General features: G+C 42.7%; 1 protein-coding gene across 8 annotated transcripts in view; it reads right to left on the reverse strand.

Moving 5' to 3' along the window:
- ANO10 (anoctamin 10) overlaps positions 1-22,154 on the reverse strand; it is a 246,716-nt gene that overhangs the window by 198,496 nt on the left and 26,066 nt on the right. For all 8 annotated transcript variants that reach the window (XM_006030275.3, XM_006030276.3, XM_006030274.3 and 5 more), the window contains 3 exons: positions 17,984-18,039; positions 14,121-14,195; positions 12,411-12,593 (listed from right to left, as the gene is read on the reverse strand). In XM_006030275.3, the coding sequence (XP_006030337.1) occupies positions 12,411-12,593; positions 14,121-14,195; positions 17,984-18,039 (314 nt within the window). The remainder of the gene's footprint in view (positions 1-12,410; positions 12,594-14,120; positions 14,196-17,983; positions 18,040-22,154) is intronic.

The following is a 22,154-nucleotide window of genomic DNA, read 5'->3' on the forward strand; positions in this document are numbered from 1 at the left end:
GAGTGTTAAAACACACCCAGGTATAAAGAGTGGTGGCAGGGAAGAACTCAATGTGAGTGTGATAGGTATTCACAGGGTCTCTCAATCTTTTAGCTGGCCTGGTAGATATGCTGCTGGCTTTTCTTTGAAGATTTGTCTGCCATGTCTTGATGGGAAAAAATATATAGAAATCATAACAAAAATGGACACTGGCATATATACCAAGGCAGTTTGCTTATTTCTTGAATGACTGTAGCAGGGTTCTGTCTCCCTTTCCCCATGTCCAGGACTAACCAGCTGGTTTACTCCTTATCAGCTAGTAGTCTAACTTCTTTGTTGGGCTTCTGCTGCAATGGGTTCACTTAGAACCTAACAGGTCATTTTTAAAGTCACTCATAAGTATACTGACTGTTATTTAGTCTGCTTTAAGGCCAAATTCTCATCAAATTTCTCCCAGCTTTCAGTCTTTTATGGCTGGGTCATAAGCTGCCTTCTATTTAAGAAGGTGACTCGGCAACCTATCGCAGGTAAGTACTCCCACTCTCGCCCAAATGGTATCTCAGCCAAGCTCAACATTCTGGTAAAGTTCTGCACCGCCATACAAAATGCAGCAACCACGACCGGCTGCTTCTTTTTCTCCACCCCCTTCCAGGGAACTAAGCTTGCTGTTCGCAGTTTTTAGCTGTTTCTGTACTTCACTCATTTTTGGCTCATTTTTTTCTCTCTCTTTACAGGTGTCAGGTTTTACAGATTGAGAGATGCCACCTGATGACATCATCTCTCTGCACTCTGTCTACTGGACTCCCAGTGGGTAAGTACTATAAAACCTCCATAACAGGGTTGGAATCAGTCTCCCTGTTGCACTGAGCAAAACTACCTGCCTAGGACTGGGCAAACTCAGGGACCTGTAAGCCCTGGGGGTGAAGATCTTTGGGGTGGAGTTTGACCTGGAGCTGAACAAACAGAAGGCATGGTAAAAGACCACGGCAAGAGTCAAGCAGAGATTGGGACTGTGGAATACAGACTGCTTGTCAGTGGGGGTACACATAGCACTCATGAGTGCAGTGTTGCTACCAGTGCTTCTGTACACCATGTTGGTCTTCCTTTACTCAGAGCAAATCATCCATAGAATCCAAAAAACTGTGCTTCTTCTGGAGCTCCAGTTGGGAAAAGGTTGTAAGGACCATGCTGTAAAAAACTAAACCAACTGGGAGCCAAGGAATGTCAGATATTTTGCTGTTCCTCTGGGCCAAGTACATGAGCCAGATCTGTACACTGGCAACTGGGACGGAATCTAAAACAGCCTGCTTTATAAGATACTTTGTAAGGCACCTTCTGTGATACTGGTGGGTGTACACACTGCATAACTCATGCCCTGGACCTTGGAGCTGCCATGGTTGTACATCGTTTCATAGTAGCTAGGGTCAGGAGGCACCTGAACAGATCATTTAGCCTGACCCCCTGCCACAGGCAGGGATGAATGCTGGGTTCACAAGACCCCAGACAGGTGATCATCCAACTTCCTCTTGAATTTGCCCAAGGTAGGGGTGAGGACCACTTCCCTAGGAAGTTGGTTTCAGATTTTGGCCACCCTAACTGTAAAATATTGTCTTCTGATCTCTAACCTAAACCTATTCTCCAACAGCTTATTCCCATTATTCCTCGTCACCCCAGGTGGTACTGGGGAGAAAAAGGCTCTTCCTATTCGCTGTTGATCTCCCCTGATGAGTTTGTAGGCAGCCACCAGGTCCCCCCTCAGCCTCCTCTTGCTGAGGCTGAACAGGTTCAGGTCCCTCACTCTCTCCTCATAGGGCCTGTCCTGCCGCCCTCTCACCAAGCAGGTGGCCCTCCTCTGAACCCTCTCCAGGCTGGCCACATCCCTTTTGAAGTGCAGCGCCCAGTACTGGACGCAGTACTCCAACTGCAGCCTGACCAAAGTAGCATAGAGGGGGAGTATCACTTCTCTAGACGAGCTTGAGATGCACCTTTGGATGCGTGACAAGATCTGGCTGGCCTTGCTGGCTGCGGTCTGGCATTGGCGGCTCATGTTCATCTTGGAGTCAATAATGACTCCAAGATCCCTTTCTGCCTCTGTGCTTTCAAGAAGGGAACTCCCCAGCCTGTATGTATGCTGTGGATTCCTTCTCCCAAGGTGCAGCACCCTGCATTTGTCTACGTTGAACCCCATGCTATTCTCATCTGCCCACTTTTGTAGTCTGTCTAAATCTATTTGCAGCCTCTCTCTCCCTTCAAGTGTGTCCAACTTGCCCCACATCTTAGTGTCATCAGCAAACTTGGACAGCGTGATTTCCACCCCCTCGTCCAAGTCGCTGATATGGTCCTGCAATTCTTCCAGAGAAAATACGAACTGCACATGGCCCTAGCCACCCAGGTGACCTATCACCTGGACAAGGGAGAAGAGATTGATGCGCTATATCTTGACTTTAAAAAAGCTTTCAATCTGGTATCCCATGATCACCTCTTAGCAAAACTGGCTAACGGCAGCCTCAGCCTCACCACAGTCTGCTGGCTGGGGAACTGGCTCGGGTGGTGGTTGATGGAAGTCAATCGTCATGGTGCGCTATGACCAATGGGGTCCCTCAAGGCTCTGTTCTTGGGCCTACACTATTCAACAGCTTCATTAATGATGTGGACACTGGTATCAGAAGTGGACTGGCTAAGTTCACCAATGACACCAAACGTCCACACCTGAAGACAGGAGGTGATCCAGGCTGACCTGGACAGGCTCAGGAAACGGGTGGACGAGAACCTGATGGCGTTTAACAATGAAAAATGTGAGGTTCTCCACCTTGGGAAGAAAAATCTGCAGCATGCTTATAGGCTCGGCAATGCTATGCTAGCTAGCACTATGGATGACAGGAACTTGGGGGTCATGACTGACCACAAGATGAACATGAGCCTTCAATGTGATGTTGTGGCTCGTAAAGCGAGCAAAACGCTGACTTGCATCCATAGATGCTTCTCAAGCTAATCCCAGAACATCATTCTCCCATTGTACTCGGCCTCGATGAGGCTGCAGCTGGAGTACTGCATCCAGTTTTGGACTCCACAATTCAAAAAAGGATGTGGAGAAGCTTGAGAGAGTGCAGCGGAGAGCCATGCACATGATCAGAGGTCAGGAAAACAGGCCTTATGATGACAGGCTGAGAGCCATGGGACTCTTCAGCCTGGAAAAGCGCACCTGGTGGCCACCTATAATTTTATCAGGGGTGTTCACCAAGATCTGGGAGGACATCTGTTCACCAGAGCGCCCCAAGGGTAAACAAGATTGAACAGTCACAAACTCCTCCATGACCATTTCAGGGTGGACACAAGGAAGAACTTCTTACTGTCTGAGTCACCAAGGTTTGGAATAGACTGCCGCCGGAGGTGTTTCAAGCACCTACTTTGAACGCCTTCAAGAGACATTTGGATGTTTATCTTGCTGGGATCCTATGATCCCTGCTGACTTCCTGCCCCTGGGGCAAGGAGCTGGACTTGATCTTCCGAGGTCCCCTCCAACCCTAATGTCTATGAAATCTATGAACCCTGACAAAACACTGAATGATGCAGAAGGTGGTAAGAGCAATGGACAGACTGTCACCCGTGGACCTACTACCTGGTGACAGCTGCCAAGCCACGTGGGAGCCAATCTTCCACAAACACCTGCAAAAGAAGCACAGGGACTTGAACTGGCAGACAACCCACCAGACATTCCTCTGCCCTTTTCTATTTCTCAGCGCCTACATGGGAAGCCAACTGAACTGCTCCAGGCAAACAGCTGGTGCAAGGAGGAAACAACTGACCAGCTCCTATGGAACTGCCAGCACACCAGGGAAGGGTGGAAGACAGTAACTATACTCCTCATGATGGTGACAGGGGTTAAGACCCTCAGAGGCAGTACTGTTCAGACACCTAACCAAGCAGCAAAGGACTCCAACTACCTACTTTGACCATTTCATTTCCTGCTTCAGGACCACCCTGTGGAAGACCAGGAACTTGCTTATGTGAAGGCACGCAAACCTCCCAGTTGAGGACTATGTCAGAATGGAAGCAAGTGAGCTGCAGGTGTACTACAGGAAGACAATGGGGAGAAGACAGCAGAGGACACATGGAAGAGAAAAGACTGGCAGAGACTGTTCAGAGGTGGGACCACAGGAGAGGACAATAATGATCACAATCACTATGACAATGATGACTGAAAGGACTGGGAAAAACAGGTGGAATGTGGGGTGAGGAAGAGGGTGAACAGAGGTGAGGAAAAGGGTGCTGAGGTGGTCTTCTGTGCAACTTTGACAGTAAAGGAGGTAGTAATGTGCATGCAAGTGTGCAGTTGATGATGTAACTGTAACAGAGATTATGATGGTTTAACTGTAGATGTGTGTCATGGACCCCCCAAATTTATTTCCTCCATTGTACAGGTGAAAGGGGGACAAATTCAAGGCAAACCTCCAATAATTAGATGATATGCCCAGAAAACAGAGAATCTAATTACTGGGGGGGGGGGAGGGTTGTCTTATAATCAAAATAATCTTATATTTGAGTATATACAGTATTGTCCCCATCTGGAGACTTCTGTAAAACGTGCTCTATATGACCAAATTTCAACTGGATGTTGGAGCTACAAAAGAATATGGTTGCAAACATGCTAAAACCAAAATGAATCCCATTTCTACATCCTCCTTATAAAAACATAAAGCTAAGTGAAGGACACTATTAAAGAAACATGATGCACTTTAAGGCAATGGATGCGACTGAAAGCTTATCCAGTTGTGTATGTGTGCCAATGATTTCCTCTCTCTAAAGTATATAACTCTACTTTATTATTATTTAGTTTCTCTTACTGCCAGAAGCCCACAACAGATTTAGTCTCTCCACACAGATGTTTGGTTCTGTCTTCTCTGTTTGGCACATCATCCAATATAAGATCATCTAAAAACCTGACTATGATTTTATACGCCCTAAAAAAAACCTAATTATGAATGCATAAAGTATGACACAGAACTTGGGGATGTGGATCACCTTGTTTTATTTGAGTGTAGTTTGTAGAAAGTCCTTATAAATTTTATAATGTTAATGTTCTATGCTAGCCTCCTAGAAACATCAGTGTTTAAAGGTAGGCAGATGCTTCCCCCTTGTGACAGATGTAATTGTACAAATGTTCTGTTGCCCATCAATAGTTCACTACTAGAGAACCACAAGTGTAATACAGCACTTCCACAATCCTAATGCAAAATTAAATGAGAGGTAAAACTGAGGCCCTTAAATACACAGAGGGCATATCTAGACTGTACATTCACCATATCCAGCAGCACTCACTTTAAACATGCATTGCTGCTCTAACGGGACTGCTACCTGAACTAGAGCCAACAAACCCATGTTTGTATGGCAGTGCAGACAGGCTAATTAACACCGCTGAATGTGTGTCAACTATTCCACCCTCATGCTAATTTTCCCTCCTGTAGCACCAGGTGGCTGGACCTCTTTTGGTAAAGAAGGCAGCCCACACAGAGTACTGCAGTGTTTGAGGGTGTAAATTGATGGCCACAGTCCACTGAATTATGACTAAATTTGGGAATCAGAAATTCCAAAAAAAAAAATATATAAAAAAATTTTAAAATTGATCCCAGCTCTGCTGGGACCTTTTGGGTAAATTAGTTAAGCTTGCTGAATCTCCCAGAGGTGTTGCAAGAATAATTTTTAATAGAATTTAAGAGATTAAGATACTATAGTTACTGCTCCCCTTCTCATTTTACAGCATTTTATGCAGGAAGAAATCCATCTTATCTAGTGTTCTGACCAAATTTCAAATTCACCACTGTCCACTTTATTTACATAGACACTCATTCTCTGGAAACTATACACTACAGTATATTAACATTCTTAGCTCTGTGCTTCCAGAATCTGGCCTCATAGGAACTCTGAGCCCTTACACACTTACACCTATCTTCTAATGTCAGTTCATTTAAAAAAGGAAATTTTAAATTATAAAAATCAAGGCAATTGAAATTTCAGTAAAAGTGTACCCAAAAAATAAACAGCCCTTCCAACAATAGGAGGAGAGGAACAGCAAGAGAGGAACAGCAATCACTGAGAAACATATAGAAGTAACATTTCTAATATGCAACTTTATTTTTCTCCAAGGATGAGCTTTTTGTTTCATGAACTCCCTTAGCACAGAAACTAGAGAAGCTTAAAGGCAACTGATAAAATTAAAGAGAGGCAACTGATACCCCAAAGTCGCAAAATGACAAAAACAAACGTGCCCTGGAAAATGGCAAAACTTTTAATTCTTTTATACAGCTTTTTTAAATGTTACAGGCAACTAAGTTTTCAAGCAATAGGTCTGAAGTTGTTTGTAATAATTTAGGAATACTTTATCTGAGAGAACACTGTAGCACAGACCTGGCCTGAGTCAATTTGCTAGCAATCTGTCAGGACATGCACCCAGGAGAGGGATAGTGATGTTCACTTAAAGGGATAAGAGAGAACATACACAATGCATTTAAAAAGCACCTCCAACACCCTGCTAAGCTGGTTGAACCAGTATAAACAGGCTCAAAAACTTTTGACTGGTTTTAAAACTGAAGCATGTTTAAGGCAGAAACTGCTGATTGACATCAGATTCAGAAATTCAGAAGGCCATGACAAAACAAGCCTATTTTAGCCTTTTGATGAGACACAAGTATATGCTGTTTATTGTTTAAGGCCTTTCTTTTCTTAAAACTTTGTTTTGCACCTGCTCTTAAGATTAATTAAATTTGTTTTAAAAAGGGTTTTTTAAGTCACTCTTTCAAACACAGTTCCCAAAGAGCTGCAAATCCAGTAGGACCTACGTGAAAGCCCCTCTCCCCCCAAGTACCACTGATTCCTGTCCCCCAGAGGTAAGGATAGAGTTTACACTCTGAGGTTGCCAAAATGGAGGCACGGGGGGGACACACAAATCTCTTATAGATCAGAGCAGCACCAGGACACTGCTGAGAGCAGCACTAAAAGGAAGCTTAACTCTTGACCAGCCCAGCAAATTTTATATGACAAGAAACCAAAGCCCTTAATTTGGCAGCAGCTATATGGAGCCAGTGAAGTCTTAACCTGTCTCTTGGCAGCGATACTCTCATAGAAGCATTCTGTCCTCTCTCTACTCCATGTGGCCAGAAGCTTGAGGCTCCCTGCCTCTATTACGGTGCCCCCCTTTACTGAGCACGCAGGGCTTGCATGTCACATGCAGTAGCTGTCTGTAGCCTATGTGCTGTGGGTTGGCCACCCCCATTTGATTGCTTTGCATCTTTTGGGCTGAGAATTAAAAAATAAAAATAAAATAAAATTTTATCTTGTAAACACTTTAAAGACATATGGTAAAACACTGCTGCGCACCAGTCATGCACAGTGCTTTTGGTGAGGGTGGTGGTCTCAGGACTAGAGCGTCCCATGCCCCTTATTAGCTGCAATAGCATTGTTGTTTTATAACCAGACCTGTAACAGGTGGCAGCCTCAGTGAAGACACCTTCACAGTCATGTTTACCACATACCTAGGGACAGTTTTGGGGCTTGCACTTCTCATGGAACAGAATAAACAGGGCCCTACCCTGCTGACAGGGTGTGGCCTTCGGCACTGTGTGCTTTGTATTAGCAGGTGCTTCCATGCCTTGGGATGGAACAGCACTCGGGTAACTAGAGGGCCCTGTGAGGTGGCACCTTCAGGCTCATGACACTGACACGAAGACTTGCATCCTTGGGTAACTGTGATGATGATGGGAGATCATTCACGAAAGAGTAAGATACTCTTTTACGGATTTTAATAGTGCGTCCGCAAGTGGCTCCATAGCCCAATTCTAGATCCACGTACCTTGTTATGGTGAGGACAGGTGTTTCTAGGAGGGATGGGCACTGTGTTGCCGTGTTGGATGTTCTTTTCACCTGTTCCTCTTTTCCTCTTCTGCCCATCGATGAGCTGTTTCAAAGTGTTGAGATCCCCCCCAAAGAGCCTTCCTCCATTGTGGTCAACCCTGAGCAAGGGTCTCTCAAACGTTGATGTCGATGTTACACCTCTTCATGTTTGCCTTCAAGGCATCTTTGAAGTGCTTTCTTTGCCCTCCGCTACTTCACTGACCTTCTTTCAGCTGTGAGGAAACTATTCTGTTTGAAAGGTGGAAGTCAGGCATGTGAACAACATGACCTGTCCAGGGAAGTTGGTTTTGGATGATCATGGCCGCAATCCTGCTGGAATTTGCTTCAGCCAAAACACTGATGTTTGTGCGTCTATCCTCCCAGCCAATCCAAAGGATCTTGCGAAGGCACCACTGGTGGTACTTTGCCAAGCCCTTGAGATGTTTTCTGTATGTGGTTCAAGTTTCCGAGCCATACAGCAGAGTTGGAATGACAACAGCTTGATAAACCAAGAGCTTCATTTCAGCGAGGAAGTCATGATTTAAGGAGTCTCTTACTCAGCAGACCCTTCACTGGGAGCTCTCTCAATGCAGATGACTTCAGTTGTACTCTCATAGCCCAGCTGGGCACCACCCTCAGGGTCCAAGTGAATCCATGTGGCAGCAGAATGCAGTGTCCCTAAGGGTTGGATTTAGGGAAGTACCACCCCTTGAAATCCTAGTGTCATAATGGGATACAGCAGGACTGATGCTGAAACCTCAGGTTTGGGTGTAACTGTGGGCACCTGGGACAGAGGGTTCAGTGCAGGGCAGCAATGGGGCACACAGGGCTGCATGAGGGGTGCCCTGCTATGTTTCTGTGGAACCCAGCATGGAAGCCTTGGCCAGACGCAATGAATTTCCCAGTCTCACTCCAGCTTCTCCCAATTTGGAGCGTGCTGTAGGCATACAGGTCCTGCTCTGGGGACTGCCAAGCTGAGCTAGTCCCAGGCATAAGTCACAAATGTTGTGCCCTGGGCCAAACCTCCCTACACCTTAAAGTGCATGTGGGACGGTGCCAAGTGCTGGAGAACAGGGAGGGAAGAAACACAGTCAATCTTATATGTCCCAGGCAGGCAACCTGCTCCCAGCTCCTCTAGTCAGGCAGCACAGAGCTGTTCCCCTCTTCCTCCCTCACCCCCATCCCTCCAACCGGAGGGCACAGGCACAAGGCTGTTCCCACCTTCCTCTTCCTCCCCTCTTTCTAGCCACCCAGCATGAGGCTTTCCTCCACCTCCGGTTCAGGCAGTACAGGTCTTTGCCTTTTCCTTGTTCCTCCAGCCAGCCAGCATGTAGCTTTCCTTCTCCCCGCCTCTGGCCAGTTAGCACAGATTTGTCACTTTGTGCCACTCCCCTACCCCGTCCCTCCAGCCAGCAGCACAAGGCTGTTCCTGACCAGCCTCTGCAGCTAGGCCAAGTTTGCCATGGAGCAGGTGAGCACAGCAAACAGGATTAACTCACTGCCCTTGTCCCCACTGGCCTCTGTGCCAGGGCAGTCAGCTGCAGAGCACTTCTTCAGCCCCAGGTCCTGTCCTATCTCTGTTCTCTCTTTGCTCACAGCTTTAGTCCCAACCCTTCCATATCACATACAGCAGCTGTGCATGCCACAGGCTGGCTACCCCAGCCTAGCACATGTTCTAACAGTGGAAGACTTCCATAACTCCATTCCAGAAACTTAAAGGTTTGAGGCCTGAAAGAGAGGTACTGCTGCTTACAAAAGCTTATGTATCTCTGATTTAGTTTATAAAGGGCATGTCTACCCTTCATTTTGCACAAGGCCTGAAAACCAAGGGAGTGCGAAGTGCAGCTACTAGCCCTGAACTATGAAATTCACCTTTAAAATGTTCTTAACAAATGAAAAAGGATGAACAGTTGCTCTAAATTTCCAATACATCTGAACCAGTCGGAGCAGCGGAGGGAAAAAATGAAACCAATATCTTCATTTTTGGTAAAGGTTCAATTTAGATAAAAATTAGTTAATGCAAGTAACATTGAGAAAAGCAACCAAAATATCTGGTAAGGATTGTGTTTGATGAGCTGCAGTTGGCATTTCTAATACAGATTTCCAATTTAGGAATTCTTGTTAGAACCTAGATTTCTCCCAGTTGAACAATGAACTGTGCACTTGGGGCCTATAATCTAAATGTTGTCTGTAGAGGCTACCAACAAGACCATGTTATATAGAGCATTATTTTTCATCTATTCATGGGATCATTTAATTATGATGTGGACCTTGTAACTATTATCCATGCTTTCATTATGTCAAAAGCAGTGTTTCAAGATCTCCAGTGGCTGCCAATGAGCCTTCTAGAACTTGAAAGGTTAGGACTGGTTTCTGTGACGCTTCTTCTCTCACTATATAATTCAGCTGTAACAAAAGTGAGTGGATGCATGCCAGATGAAGTCCACTTAGACTGAACAGCTCGGGGCTGCTGGCAAGTTGGCAGAATTGCTGGTTAACATGCTCTCCAACCTGGAATTCACTTCTCCTGCTGTTCTGCCAGACTTGTTGACCATTATAGACAAGTTAGAAAGTCCATCCTTTTTTTCCCCTCGCTCTACTGTATCAAGGGGGATATATGTTGATGGTTAGGGGAAAGTCATGATTACTTATGGGTTAATTACATTAATGCGGAAGGCTGCCAAGTACTTTATACTAAATATATTATTTGAGCATCTGGTGCTTTAAATTTTGTAAAGAGCCAGAGTAACAGATGGGCAATAAATTAAAATTACTTCAGAATGCAAGAGATACAAAATAGACAGCACAAACAGAAAAAAAAACCTCTCCAAGATATTGGGGGTACTTAAACACCTCTGACCCCGCTATTCATTGCACGAGAAACTAGGTTCCTCTGAAGTGACCTTTGAGTTCATAATCAAAGGACTTCAAGGGCTAATTTTGACAAGAGAGAAAGGAGAAGTGGTCTAATGTTTCAAGAAAGCACCTGGCAAGCAGGCAAAGAAAAGAACAAATAATAAGTTGATGTGAGAACAGCTCAAAAAATTAACAAACATAACAAAGGTTGAAACCTTCAAGGAAAACTAGCTTATTCAGCTGATAGCTAAAGTATAAAACCAGTGTGCCAACATATATTTATTTTCTTTTTATTAGGGATCTGATCCAAAGGATATTCAGGACACAAAAATACTGTAATTTTTTTTAAAGGGGGGGTGTTGTTAGACAGAAGCTGCCAATGCACCAAGAAGTCTCAGGAGTATCTTTCCCAAAAGCAATTAGAAATAAACTGACTTTAGGAAATAAAGACTGTCAAAGCCACTGTCTGAGGTATGTGCGCGTCAGCAATTCAGAACTTAACTTTTATGGGTTCCCACGCAGTCTTTTGCCAAAAGCAAAGACCAACAATCAGAAACCCAGTAAGACAATTATCTTTGGGGTCTCCTACTCCACTTATAACAAGAATGAGCAAATCTTTAATAAGCATAACCTGGAACATACAGTAAGAATTCAACAGAAATAAATACGCAATTAACAAAAAAATTAATGATGAGACAGACTACAACTTCAGCACGTGCCCTTTCATTTCAACAATAAGAATTACGAAGTGATAGGATTTACAACATTTATTACTAGAAGATATTAAATATGTTGTGTGACAAAGCCATTTAAGAACTGAAGAAAGTATAGTTTCATCTCATTTATTTAAAACATGATTTTTTTTAGTACCTACATCACATAAAATTAAACACAGAACAGTAATGTAACTTACCTTAAGTTAATTAAAAAGTTGTTGAGAACCGGGAAATATCTGTATAATTTTTTTTTGTAAATATCACAAACCACTTAGTGTATACTAAGGACAAGCTGCATCTACCTTGGTCCTTAAGAAGAACACCTAAAGTATGCAAGCTAGCATGCACATAGATCTCATGTGCCATTTCTGGAGTGGTATAGACCTTCTGGCAAAATAAATCATACCATGTTAGAGAAGCTGCTTCTGTGTCACTGCATCTAATCAATGTCCACAGTAATGTCCCTGAATAGAAGCTTTTGAATGTGACAGATCTATTAAGCCTGGTAAATACAGGCTCCTAGCCGTACACCCAGACGTGTATCCTAAGCATCCAAGTGAGGAATGGATGGAGTGCAAGTCCCATACCAAAGACAAGGGGACACCAAAACCCCTCATTTTAAAGAAATATACTACAGGCATTAGATGGATGGCTAGGAGGGGGCAGCCTACACAGGGATTCTGACAGAAGATATTTCTGAGGAAACAAAATTCCATCTCACCCTATGATGAAAAAGAAGATATTGAAGCTGCTGTTTTTAGAATACTGGCTTTCTACATAGTGTTCTATTCTTCATTTGTACATGGCATATCATGACTAATGCACAAAACCTGCAGTTTTTTCACCACACCCTTTAAAATAACTCTTGCCCTTTGCAAACTACCATACGAGTTCCCTAAAAGTAACTTACAGCTGCTTTTCAGAAGCTGTGCATTTCAAGACTAGGACAATGGCAGCATATATTTAACTTACCAAATAAGTTCCCATTTCTTTTTCCATATTGATTTGCTCAAATAATGAAAGGTCAGAATCCATTTTTGAGGCACACATCCTTTTCTTTATCTTCTTATTATGTCTCTTTTGGAGCCAGTAAGGAAATAGGGCTTCTGCAAATTGATTAAGGATCTGTGATGTTATTAGCAGAGTGGCCAAGCTCTAAAGAAAATGAAATAAAACAACATTTGTTTAACAAGAGGGTGATGTACTTATAATAATGAAATAATTTGTGCACTGAGATAACACTGTCAATGGCTATTATGAGACAATCAAGTCTCAAGCCAGGCTAGTGGTCTTGCAATATCACAATACAACAGAAGGATCCAATTTCCAGTTTCTACTATGGGTTAGTAGAAACTAATTAAGAATTAGATGCCTAAAGACTTTTTAGGGATCTAGGTCTAAGTGCTGTGGAGATTTTAGATATTTTAGGCTTACTCCAATGTGAGAGAAAGAAATCCTTTGCTAATATGTACCAAGGACTAATAACTAAGGGCTCCTATACAAGTGCGCAGAGCCTGCTCCAATGTGCTGGAAATCCAGTACGTCGAAGCAGACTCGATTAGCTGTGTCTGCTGGAGCTCAGAAACTGACACGCTCCAGCAGCCTTCCATGTCATGTGTATCAGCATCCCAGCACATCTCCATGCTGAAAAAATGGCGGCAGGGGCGCTTTGGAATAAAATACATACAAGGAGCTTTATTTCAAAGCATTCCACCACCATTTTTTCAGTGAGGGGACACGCAGGGATGTTGATTCACATGATGCACAGGCACTTTTAATTAGCACTGCTCCCTAATTGGGAAAAATGCCCACAGTAACAAGACTAGACAGTGTTTCAGAGTCTCAGAAGCTAGCCAAATTAATCCCTTTTCAGACACAAAAAGAATTTATGAAAAGAGGGAAATAAAGGAATCTTTGTAGATCACAAACTAGAACGACATCCCCAAATCATAGACAATCTAAAGCAATGTAATACGTAAGATAACATTTCATTTTTAATTTCAAACATCAAAAAAAAAGTTTTATGATTTTTGGTATATAGGAAAACCACTGAAAAATGGCTGCTTTTGTTTGATGCTTTGTTTCCCTTTTTATCATTTAGCTTGACATTAAAATCAAGTCTGCCAGAGGTCTCCTCGGAAGGCCAGAGAACTAGAAGTGAAATTTTCAACATTAACGAAGAGAAGACCATTGAGTTGCTTTAAAGAAGGATATTTTTCCTTCCTATTACTTTCCCATACATTTAAGTTAAACAGATATTAACAAAAGTAGAAAGTAATTTTTAAAATGTGACTAAAAATGATTCCCCTCTTTCACTCCTTGTTGAATTCTTGTGATGGATATAATCCTACTGTTCTTTAACCAACAGAAGTTCTCAGGAAGAAAACAAAGGAAACTTGACTTTCTAATCTAAAAAATCAGAAAAATGCAATCTTTTACCTTTTTTCCTTTACAAGTCAACTTGTTTGAAAACATCCATACATTTTATTCATGCTTTGTTCATACTTCTGTGATTTTGCAAATATATTAGAGACACTAAAATATGGACACAACTGGATTTGTATGATAACATTAACATGCGGCTAAGGATATGCTGTATATTTAGAAGAGCTAAAAGCGTACTATATTTCTGCTTCAAAAAACTGTGTACTACTTAGATATCTTACTGTTCCCAGAACTCACCTGTCGCAGAAGTTTCATATCAAAAAGGACAAAAGCAATGTAGAAGAGGGAGGCAAAGCAGTTTAAGAAGTTGAACTGCAAATAAATAAATAAATAATATTATTATGCAGGAAGTTCACTGTATAAGAACAAATGAATTATATGATCAGTATGTAGCATCCCAGGGCAGATCCAGAAGGGATGCCACTGCACCACCCCTTTGGCTGTATGGTACCTGTTCAGTGAGTTCTCTGGCTTTTCTGCATTATTCTGGAACCCAGGGGGTGAATGCTGCCACTGCTCACCCCTTTCTACTTCCCCCAGGTTTCAGGGCTGTACCAAAGCAGCAGCTCTGGTCAGCAGCTACATTGACAAGCTGAAGACAAGCAGAGAGCTCACTGTGTGCACACCATACAGCAGAAGGGATGCTTGGCCACTCTCCTCCCCAATTCACCTCCTGGATCTATCCATGGTAGCGCCTGATTTAATAGTTAATTAAATTAAATTAAACAGTTGTTGTCCAGGTGAAAACTATGCATTAAAAATATTTTTATCTGTATAACTCAGCTTAGATTTCTAATCTACTTTTCAACAACCTATGTGATTTTTTTTTGTTGTTGCACTTCTCACCATTGGCAATGAACTTAGACTGTTTGTATTTTAGGCACCTCTGAAAATCCCAAGTCAGTTATACACCTAACTTCTCGAAGTTCCAAGCAAAACTGGAACTATACAAATAGAATAAAACAGGTATTTTTTGTTCTGTAGTGTCTATGTTGCAATCAGAGGCATGACTGTTATTCATGAAAACAAACATGAGTTGGCTTCAAACCAGCTAAACCAATCACTGAAATATTTACCTCATTTTTGGGTGAGGTCCCTTTTGTCACAATTATGTTTCTACAAGTACCTAAGCTAGCTCTGCAAATACATCTTTTACAGCAAAAGTGTACTTTAACACAAAGGTACAACAAAAAAAGCAAAAGGAGAGCTGGAAGGAAAAGAAAAGAAAGAGTAATCAGACTTATAAAGCTAGCTTTGTCCCTGGTTCAGGGAAGCATTGCTATTAAAAAAAAACACAACACTTATGAACAAGATTATTGTTTTCCTAAAGTGGGGCATAGCTATTTTACAAATATAAAACATAAACACAGGGATATATACAAAAAATATTCAAAATTCCTATAGCCATATAGCTAGCTTTTAACCACTGGCAATTTCCCATAGGCAACATATTCAAAAATAGATCTTAGAAAGATATTTGAAGCAGGACAAATTTTGGTCTTTAAAAAAAAAACAAAAAAAACTAAACCAACAACTTATACATTTTATTTAAACTGAGGTCTCAATGTTGGAAATAATTTATAAATGTGAATCTGCTGGATTATTTACTGCAGGATGGACATATGGATACAAGATATACGCTGTTTGGATGCAAGGTTCATTCTACGAGTTTAATAAATACTCTCTATATTTAAAATGGAATAAATCACTGTAACCAGTACTGCTAGATGTTTAAATTGCGATCAATATATGTATTTAGCAACCCAATGAAATGAAAGAAATCTCCACCTAAATACATGGATTATGTGCACTTTGGTAAGTATGATAAATGTTCTGCATATTTTTACATATGTATATTCACATCTTACGCATATTATATATACACATATCTTTATATTTATATGATTGGTAATATGTTACACACAAAAAATAATATGTGCATGTTCTATAGGAATAGAATTCCCCTTTCTCCTGAAACCTTGCTAGCATATCTCATTGATGGCAAGTAGGATTAATTTTTTGGTTCATGACTACCTGGACAGTCCACTAAGAGTTGTATCTAGGTATCACACGTAAACATCACACCTAAATACAACTCTAAGTAGACTGCCCAGCTGATCATAAGTCTATTCTCTATCAATGCGACAAGGTTTTGGAAAAATGGGAGTTCTATTCATTCCACCTCTCAGCTTCAATCCCTCCTCTGCATTTGTTAATACAAATCTATCATTACCTTTGCCATCTGCGAAGTCTGCAAATTAGGAGAATAAACTTGTTGAAGGCTCCATAAACCCGTACAGGGAAATAATATTCACTATTTAGCTTATTTTGCAAATAATGTGCCCTAAAATGTTATGTAATCATGCATAGAAGTAAAATTTATCTATGTAAGTTTGGTTATGAACAATTAGACAGTCAATGGTTTTGGAAAGCATATTTTTCATTTACCAATCAGCAGGTTTTCTGAGGTCTCCCATGTTTTAATTTCCAGCGATTTTTAATTTCTAACAAGATAACAGGAGATGTTCTGCAAACAGAATCTAATGTTCTATTGCCATGTTGCACCAAGAGCACCTACCCTCTACTGCTGCATAAAGTACCATTACAAGAACAAGCTCAACAAAAAAAAACAAAAAAAAAACAACTGTACTTTGGGAGTGATTTACCAGAAATATACAGAAAGAACTCCTATAAGTTAGCAAAATCCAGTTACTAAAAATAAATAAATAAATAAAAACCCCTCTAATGCACACCACATAAGCCTAGAATTAACATTTTTAATTCAGTTAGGAAAGTGAAAAATCCATTTATAAATATTAGCTGGTGACTCGTGGAAAAACATTTCATTAAGGAAATGTTTGTTTGCAATATGTTTCTCCTTTTTTAATCACTGGAGGTATAAAATTGAACTTGTTTACACACTTATCTGTTCCTGATGATTATAAAATTATAAGAAGCTGCAATGGCATTCATTTGAAGATAGGATTACAACAAAGTAGAGGATGATGACCTCAAGAAGAATAAGCAGCAGGAACAGAAAAGCTGTTTAGTAATAAAAGGAGTTTAAAATTATATTTTCAAAATAAGATTTGGAATATCTCAATTTTTGGGTGTCCAACTTGAACATATTAACCAGGCATGCTTTTCAGAAGACAGATACTCAATTGTCTCTGAAAACAAGAAGGGTTCCATTTTAAATTAATATTTAAAAACCAATATGGCTAAATGGATTTATTTCTGATTTTGATGTGCAATTCCATCTGGGCTGAAATCAGGTATGGAATGTGCCAACTTAAAGGAAATATTTAGAAAAATGTTTGAAAGACAGCAAAGCCATGGCTGACAGCTAAGGTGTAGTCTTGGATCTGGTGCTTAATATTATAACAGCTGTATTAGACAGAGCACTTTTTGAAATAATGCTTTCCAATTTTTTTTCAAAAAGCAGGCATTAGTGAATACATTTGGAAAGATGGTATTAGAGTTATTTGCAAAAGGAATACAGTAGCATAAGTTGCAAAAAATTAGCCAATCTTGACCACAGTCCTATGCTAAATATCTTATATTTATGATTCTAATTATGTAGTGTATTTCCTTCTAATTCATGCTGTACTAGGAGATATACGTAAAAAAGCAAGCAAACATCTATACACAACTTACTGCCAGTTGCACAGTAAACAGTTCAGCACATGCTATAATAGCCTGAACCTGCAAACACTTATACACACGCATAACTGTTCTCCTGTGTTTGTTCATGTGAATATGATAATGTATGTTCAACTATTTGTACAATTTGGATCTAAAAACCAAGTACTGTATCTGGGAATATTAATAGATAAGTGAAAGTGAAGACAGAAGTTTCTGGTAAGTAAATTGAAAATGTCATCTTTTAAAAACCATGACAGCTTCCAGTTAAGAAAGTACCCCTTGAAGAAAAATGAACACAAACAATGCATCTGGAATCTTGAAAGTAAAAATGTCTACGTGGGAAAGCTGACACAGTTCCTCAATATCAGTTAGCCACTGAGGAAAGGAACTTCTAAAGACACAACATACTCTGTCCTTATTAGAAAATGAAAACTGCTTATATTTAACATACTTACCACAAGGACTTTCAGAATTAAATGATTCTGATGAGAGGATTCCAATCTGTGATTCTCTGAAATATTAACATAATGATTAACCGATAAGCAGTACAAACCAAATACAGTAGATACAATTTATGCCATCACAAGAGTAAACAAGAAACAACTCCCCAGCTGAGAGGGAAATATTTAAACAACATCCAACAGGAAAAAGTCTGAACTGTGCTGTTACTGCCTCAATGGTTAACTTATCCTCAATTAATCTCATCTGTAACACTAAAAAAAAAAAACTGGCTATAAAACATTAGTATGGTTTAAAAAAGGGTATTTGCATCTAAAACATTTCTCTTTGTAGAAGAGCAATTTTATAATCATATATAGTATGAAAACGTTATTAAATACTGGGGTTCTGATTCTACACCCATTGAAATCAAATGGAAAAAATACATGGTGTGGGAAGTAAAGCAAAATTGAAACAAACAACATTGAATCTAATTTATACCCCATGAAAGTCAATGGACAGACCTCCAATGGATTCCCATGGGCTTTGGATCAGGCCCTACAACTAGAAAGGACCTAGTCAAATGTACACTTGGAGTGGCTTTAGAAGAGGTCGCAATATGATGCTCAGGAGTGCACAGTAGCTGTTATGGCGCAACCTTCATGGGCGCATGATCCTATAGAAATACAAAGCTATAAACAGACACCTTATTTCTCCTGAGAGAAAGCCTGTTGTCCCTGAATTCCACACCCACTTTCCACATCAAGTAACTGTAAAACATGTTGAATAAAATATGCTAACACTTTTTCCTTGGGACAATGCTCTGTATGTCTGTAAGCTGATCAAGGCTCATTTACCTTAATTGTGGTTCATTCCAGGGACAATTCTGTCAGGCTGTGCCCTCTTCAGCATCAGGTATCAGCCGAAGAGTAGCAAAGCAACTTGGAAGGGCTGTGTGTGTAAACAGCTGTTTTGATCCAAGTCAAAACCCAGCACACACAGTCCACAGTCAGAGTTGTCTGTTTACAGCCAAAGGAAGCTAACTCACCCCAAATGTAACCCTGGATGAAACAGGGCTAAAGTTAGAAAAACAATACTGATGTTTTATAGCCAGTGTTGTATATGCTACGTATATATGGTTATAGGTTCATTCACAACAGTGTAACAGCTGCTGACCCCTGAGGAACAGCTGACCATCCTCTTCTGAAGCTGCTCCAAAGTCCATGCTTTCTCCCTCCCCTGCCAATACTAAAAGTACAAACCATATCTGCCATTGCAGATTAGTACTTCATGCGATTCAGGCTTTAGGATTCTGATACTGCCTAACCTCTCATGAGTTCCTGGTTGTTGGTGGGGAAGGCTTGTTTTGAGCGGTTTTTGTTTGTTTGTTTGTGGGGAGGGGGGTTAAACTATTTTATCAATGCATGTTTTCAGTATCTTCAACCTCGCAGTTCCTATTTAAGCAACAGTTAAGATCACAAGGGTGATATTTGCAAATCCTTACTTTTCAGAATAGAACTTCACTTCCAAATAAAAAGACTGGTCATGTATGAATCATCTGAAGGTTTAAGGAAATCAGAAGTTAAAATGTTTGTTTTCTAAATGACAGACTCAGGAGTAGTTTTAATTATGAGACATAAAATGGATTTTCCTTATCAAAAGATGACTCAACTCTAATATTTTTAGTCTTTGTGAGGGCTTAGGTAGCTGGAAGAATTTCTTTGGGGAACAGGAGGAAAGGGGAGATTTTTATATGGCTTGTAATGTTCTTGATGCTTTGGGATATGTAGGGAATACTTGTTATTTTAGTTTTGTAATTATTTTTGTATTGTACTTATACTTTTAGATTATGGCAAGGATCCCCAAAGCCCAGCACATTCTTCTGTGTATTTAAACCCATAAAAATAAATACACTATGAATTACAGAGACCTGAAGTATAAGTGAAGGGTCAGGTACCTACATAATGTAATAATAAATGTTTACATTGTGTTTTCAATGCTGTAAAAATCGGTCCCTAATGGGAAAAAAAAGATGTTTCGTTGAAAACAACAGACCCCGAGTTTTGAAACAGAAGGCAGGGTACACTTCTATGCTATGTACAGACATTCAAAAAGCTTGAGCCTGTATCAATTCAATCTCTGCAGGTTAGTCTAACCCGCATTGATTGAACTGGCAAGCAAGAGAATAGACATTCATTTTTTATTCCAGAAATGCAGGCACATGCCTATGGTGGTTCAGGCCAGAAGCCAGGGGGTGCTAGAGCAAGCCCTCGGCTGCAGAAAAACTGAGCTGGGGGGGCAGGGGTTGGCCAGGCCCTGGAAGGCTGAGTATGATTAAGGAGGGGTTTAAACCCCCATCCTGACCTGCACGGTCCCCAGTCAGGTGTGCCTGGAGGGGGAAGGGGAAAGCAGCCCCTGCCAGGCATTTCCCACGCTCCCCCCTTGCCACTCATGTGGCAGAGCACATGGCCAGCCCTGGCAGCAGCCTCAAGTGAAAGGGGAGACAGAGAGGGGTTTAATTCCCCCTCCCTCCCCTGTCCCACCAGCACAGACCCCAGCTGGGTCTTCCTGGCCAAGGCAGAGCAGCCCATACCAGGGTCCCCCCTGCCTCGCTGTTGCAGTAGTAGGGGTGTGGCCAGACACCATCCTGGCATGGGCCCCTGAGGCAAAGCAAGCAAAGAAGGGGATTTATTCCCCACTCCCTCGCCTCTCCCACCAGAGGACCCCAGCCAGCAAGGTTTGCCTGGCCAGAGCAGAGCAGCCCCTGTCAAGCACTCTGCCTCACCTCGTCACTGGAGCGGCAGGCAGCACGTCAAGCCCCAGCAGCAGCCTCAAACAAAAAGGGGACAGAGGCGAGTTTAATTCCTCATGCCCTCCCCTGTCCCACCAGCATGGCCCCAAGCCAGGGTCTGCCTGGCCAGGATACAGAAGCCCCTGTCAGGGTCACTCCCCTGTCACTGCTCCTGTAGCAGGGGTGGGTGCATGGCTAGATGCCAGCTGGCATGGCCCCCCTGAGGCAAAGGGGGCAGGGAGGGGATTTATTCCCCCCTCCACCCCCTTTCCCCTCAGGGGACTACAGCCAGGGTCTGCCAGCCCCTGGCTGCCACCTCCGCCACTTGTACCCTGCCAGGCAGACCCCAACTAGGGTTCCCCAGGGGAAGAAAAGAGGGAGGGGGGAAATAAACCCCCTCCCTGTCCCCTTCACCTCAGGGGGCCATGACAAACTGGTGTCTGGCCACACCTCTGCCCCTGAACTGGTGGGGGGACTGCATTGCAGGCAGAAGCAGGGTTGGCAGAGCTACTGCAGCCTGAGCAGGGCATATGGCAGCAGCAGAGCTTGAAGGGATGGCTACAGGGGCTAAGATGAATTTTGGGGTTGCCTTAACGCCCCAAGCCCCCCTAGCACCACTGCCATTTGTCCCACGCAGGCTGCAGCAGCTCTGCACACCCTGCTTCCACCTGCAGGGCAGCCCCACCCCCTCTCCCCTGGAAGAGACTTGCACGCCCCAGGACACCATGACAGGGGTTGTTGGCCCATCAGGGTCCCTCCCCCCTCACCAGTCCAGCAGCAGGGGCAGGGGGGCCAGATGCCGGCCGGCATGCCCCCAAGGTGAAGGGGGCAGGGAGGGGGTTTATTCCTCCCTCCCTCCCCTCTACCCGCAGGGAATCCCAGCCGGGGTCCATCTGGCCAGGGGCAAACAGCAGAAGCAGCTGCCGGGGCTGGCAGACCCGGCTGCAGCCCCCCAGGAGGAGTGGATGGATGGAAGAATAAACCTCCTTACTGCCCCCTTCACCTCAGGGAGGCATGCTGGCCAGTGTCTGGCTATGCCCCCACCTCTGCCACTGCAGCCGGGTTGGGGGGGGGGGGGGGGGGCGGGAGCGGGGGGGGGGGGGGGGTGCACCTGACATTGGCTGCTCCACCCTAGCCAGGCAGACCCTGGCATGCCAGTGGGACAGGGAAGGGTTTTTGGGGTGGGGGGGGGAATTAAACCCTCCTCTGTCCCCCATTAGTTTGAGGGAACCATGGGTGGCTGACTAATGCCAACATCAAGCATGGAAGACACTAAGAGCAGGCAGTTGCAAAGCACTCCAATCCAGAGATGGAGGTAAGAAGGATGAACAGAAATCATGAAAACTTTTAAGTCAAGGTTAATGTTTAGGTAATGGAAAACATATGCATGTAGACCA

The sequence above is a fragment of the Alligator sinensis genome, unplaced genomic scaffold (assembly GCF_000455745.1).
Source record: "Alligator sinensis unplaced genomic scaffold, ASM45574v1 scaffold279_1, whole genome shotgun sequence".
NCBI lineage: Eukaryota > Metazoa > Chordata > Crocodylia > Alligatoridae > Alligator > Alligator sinensis.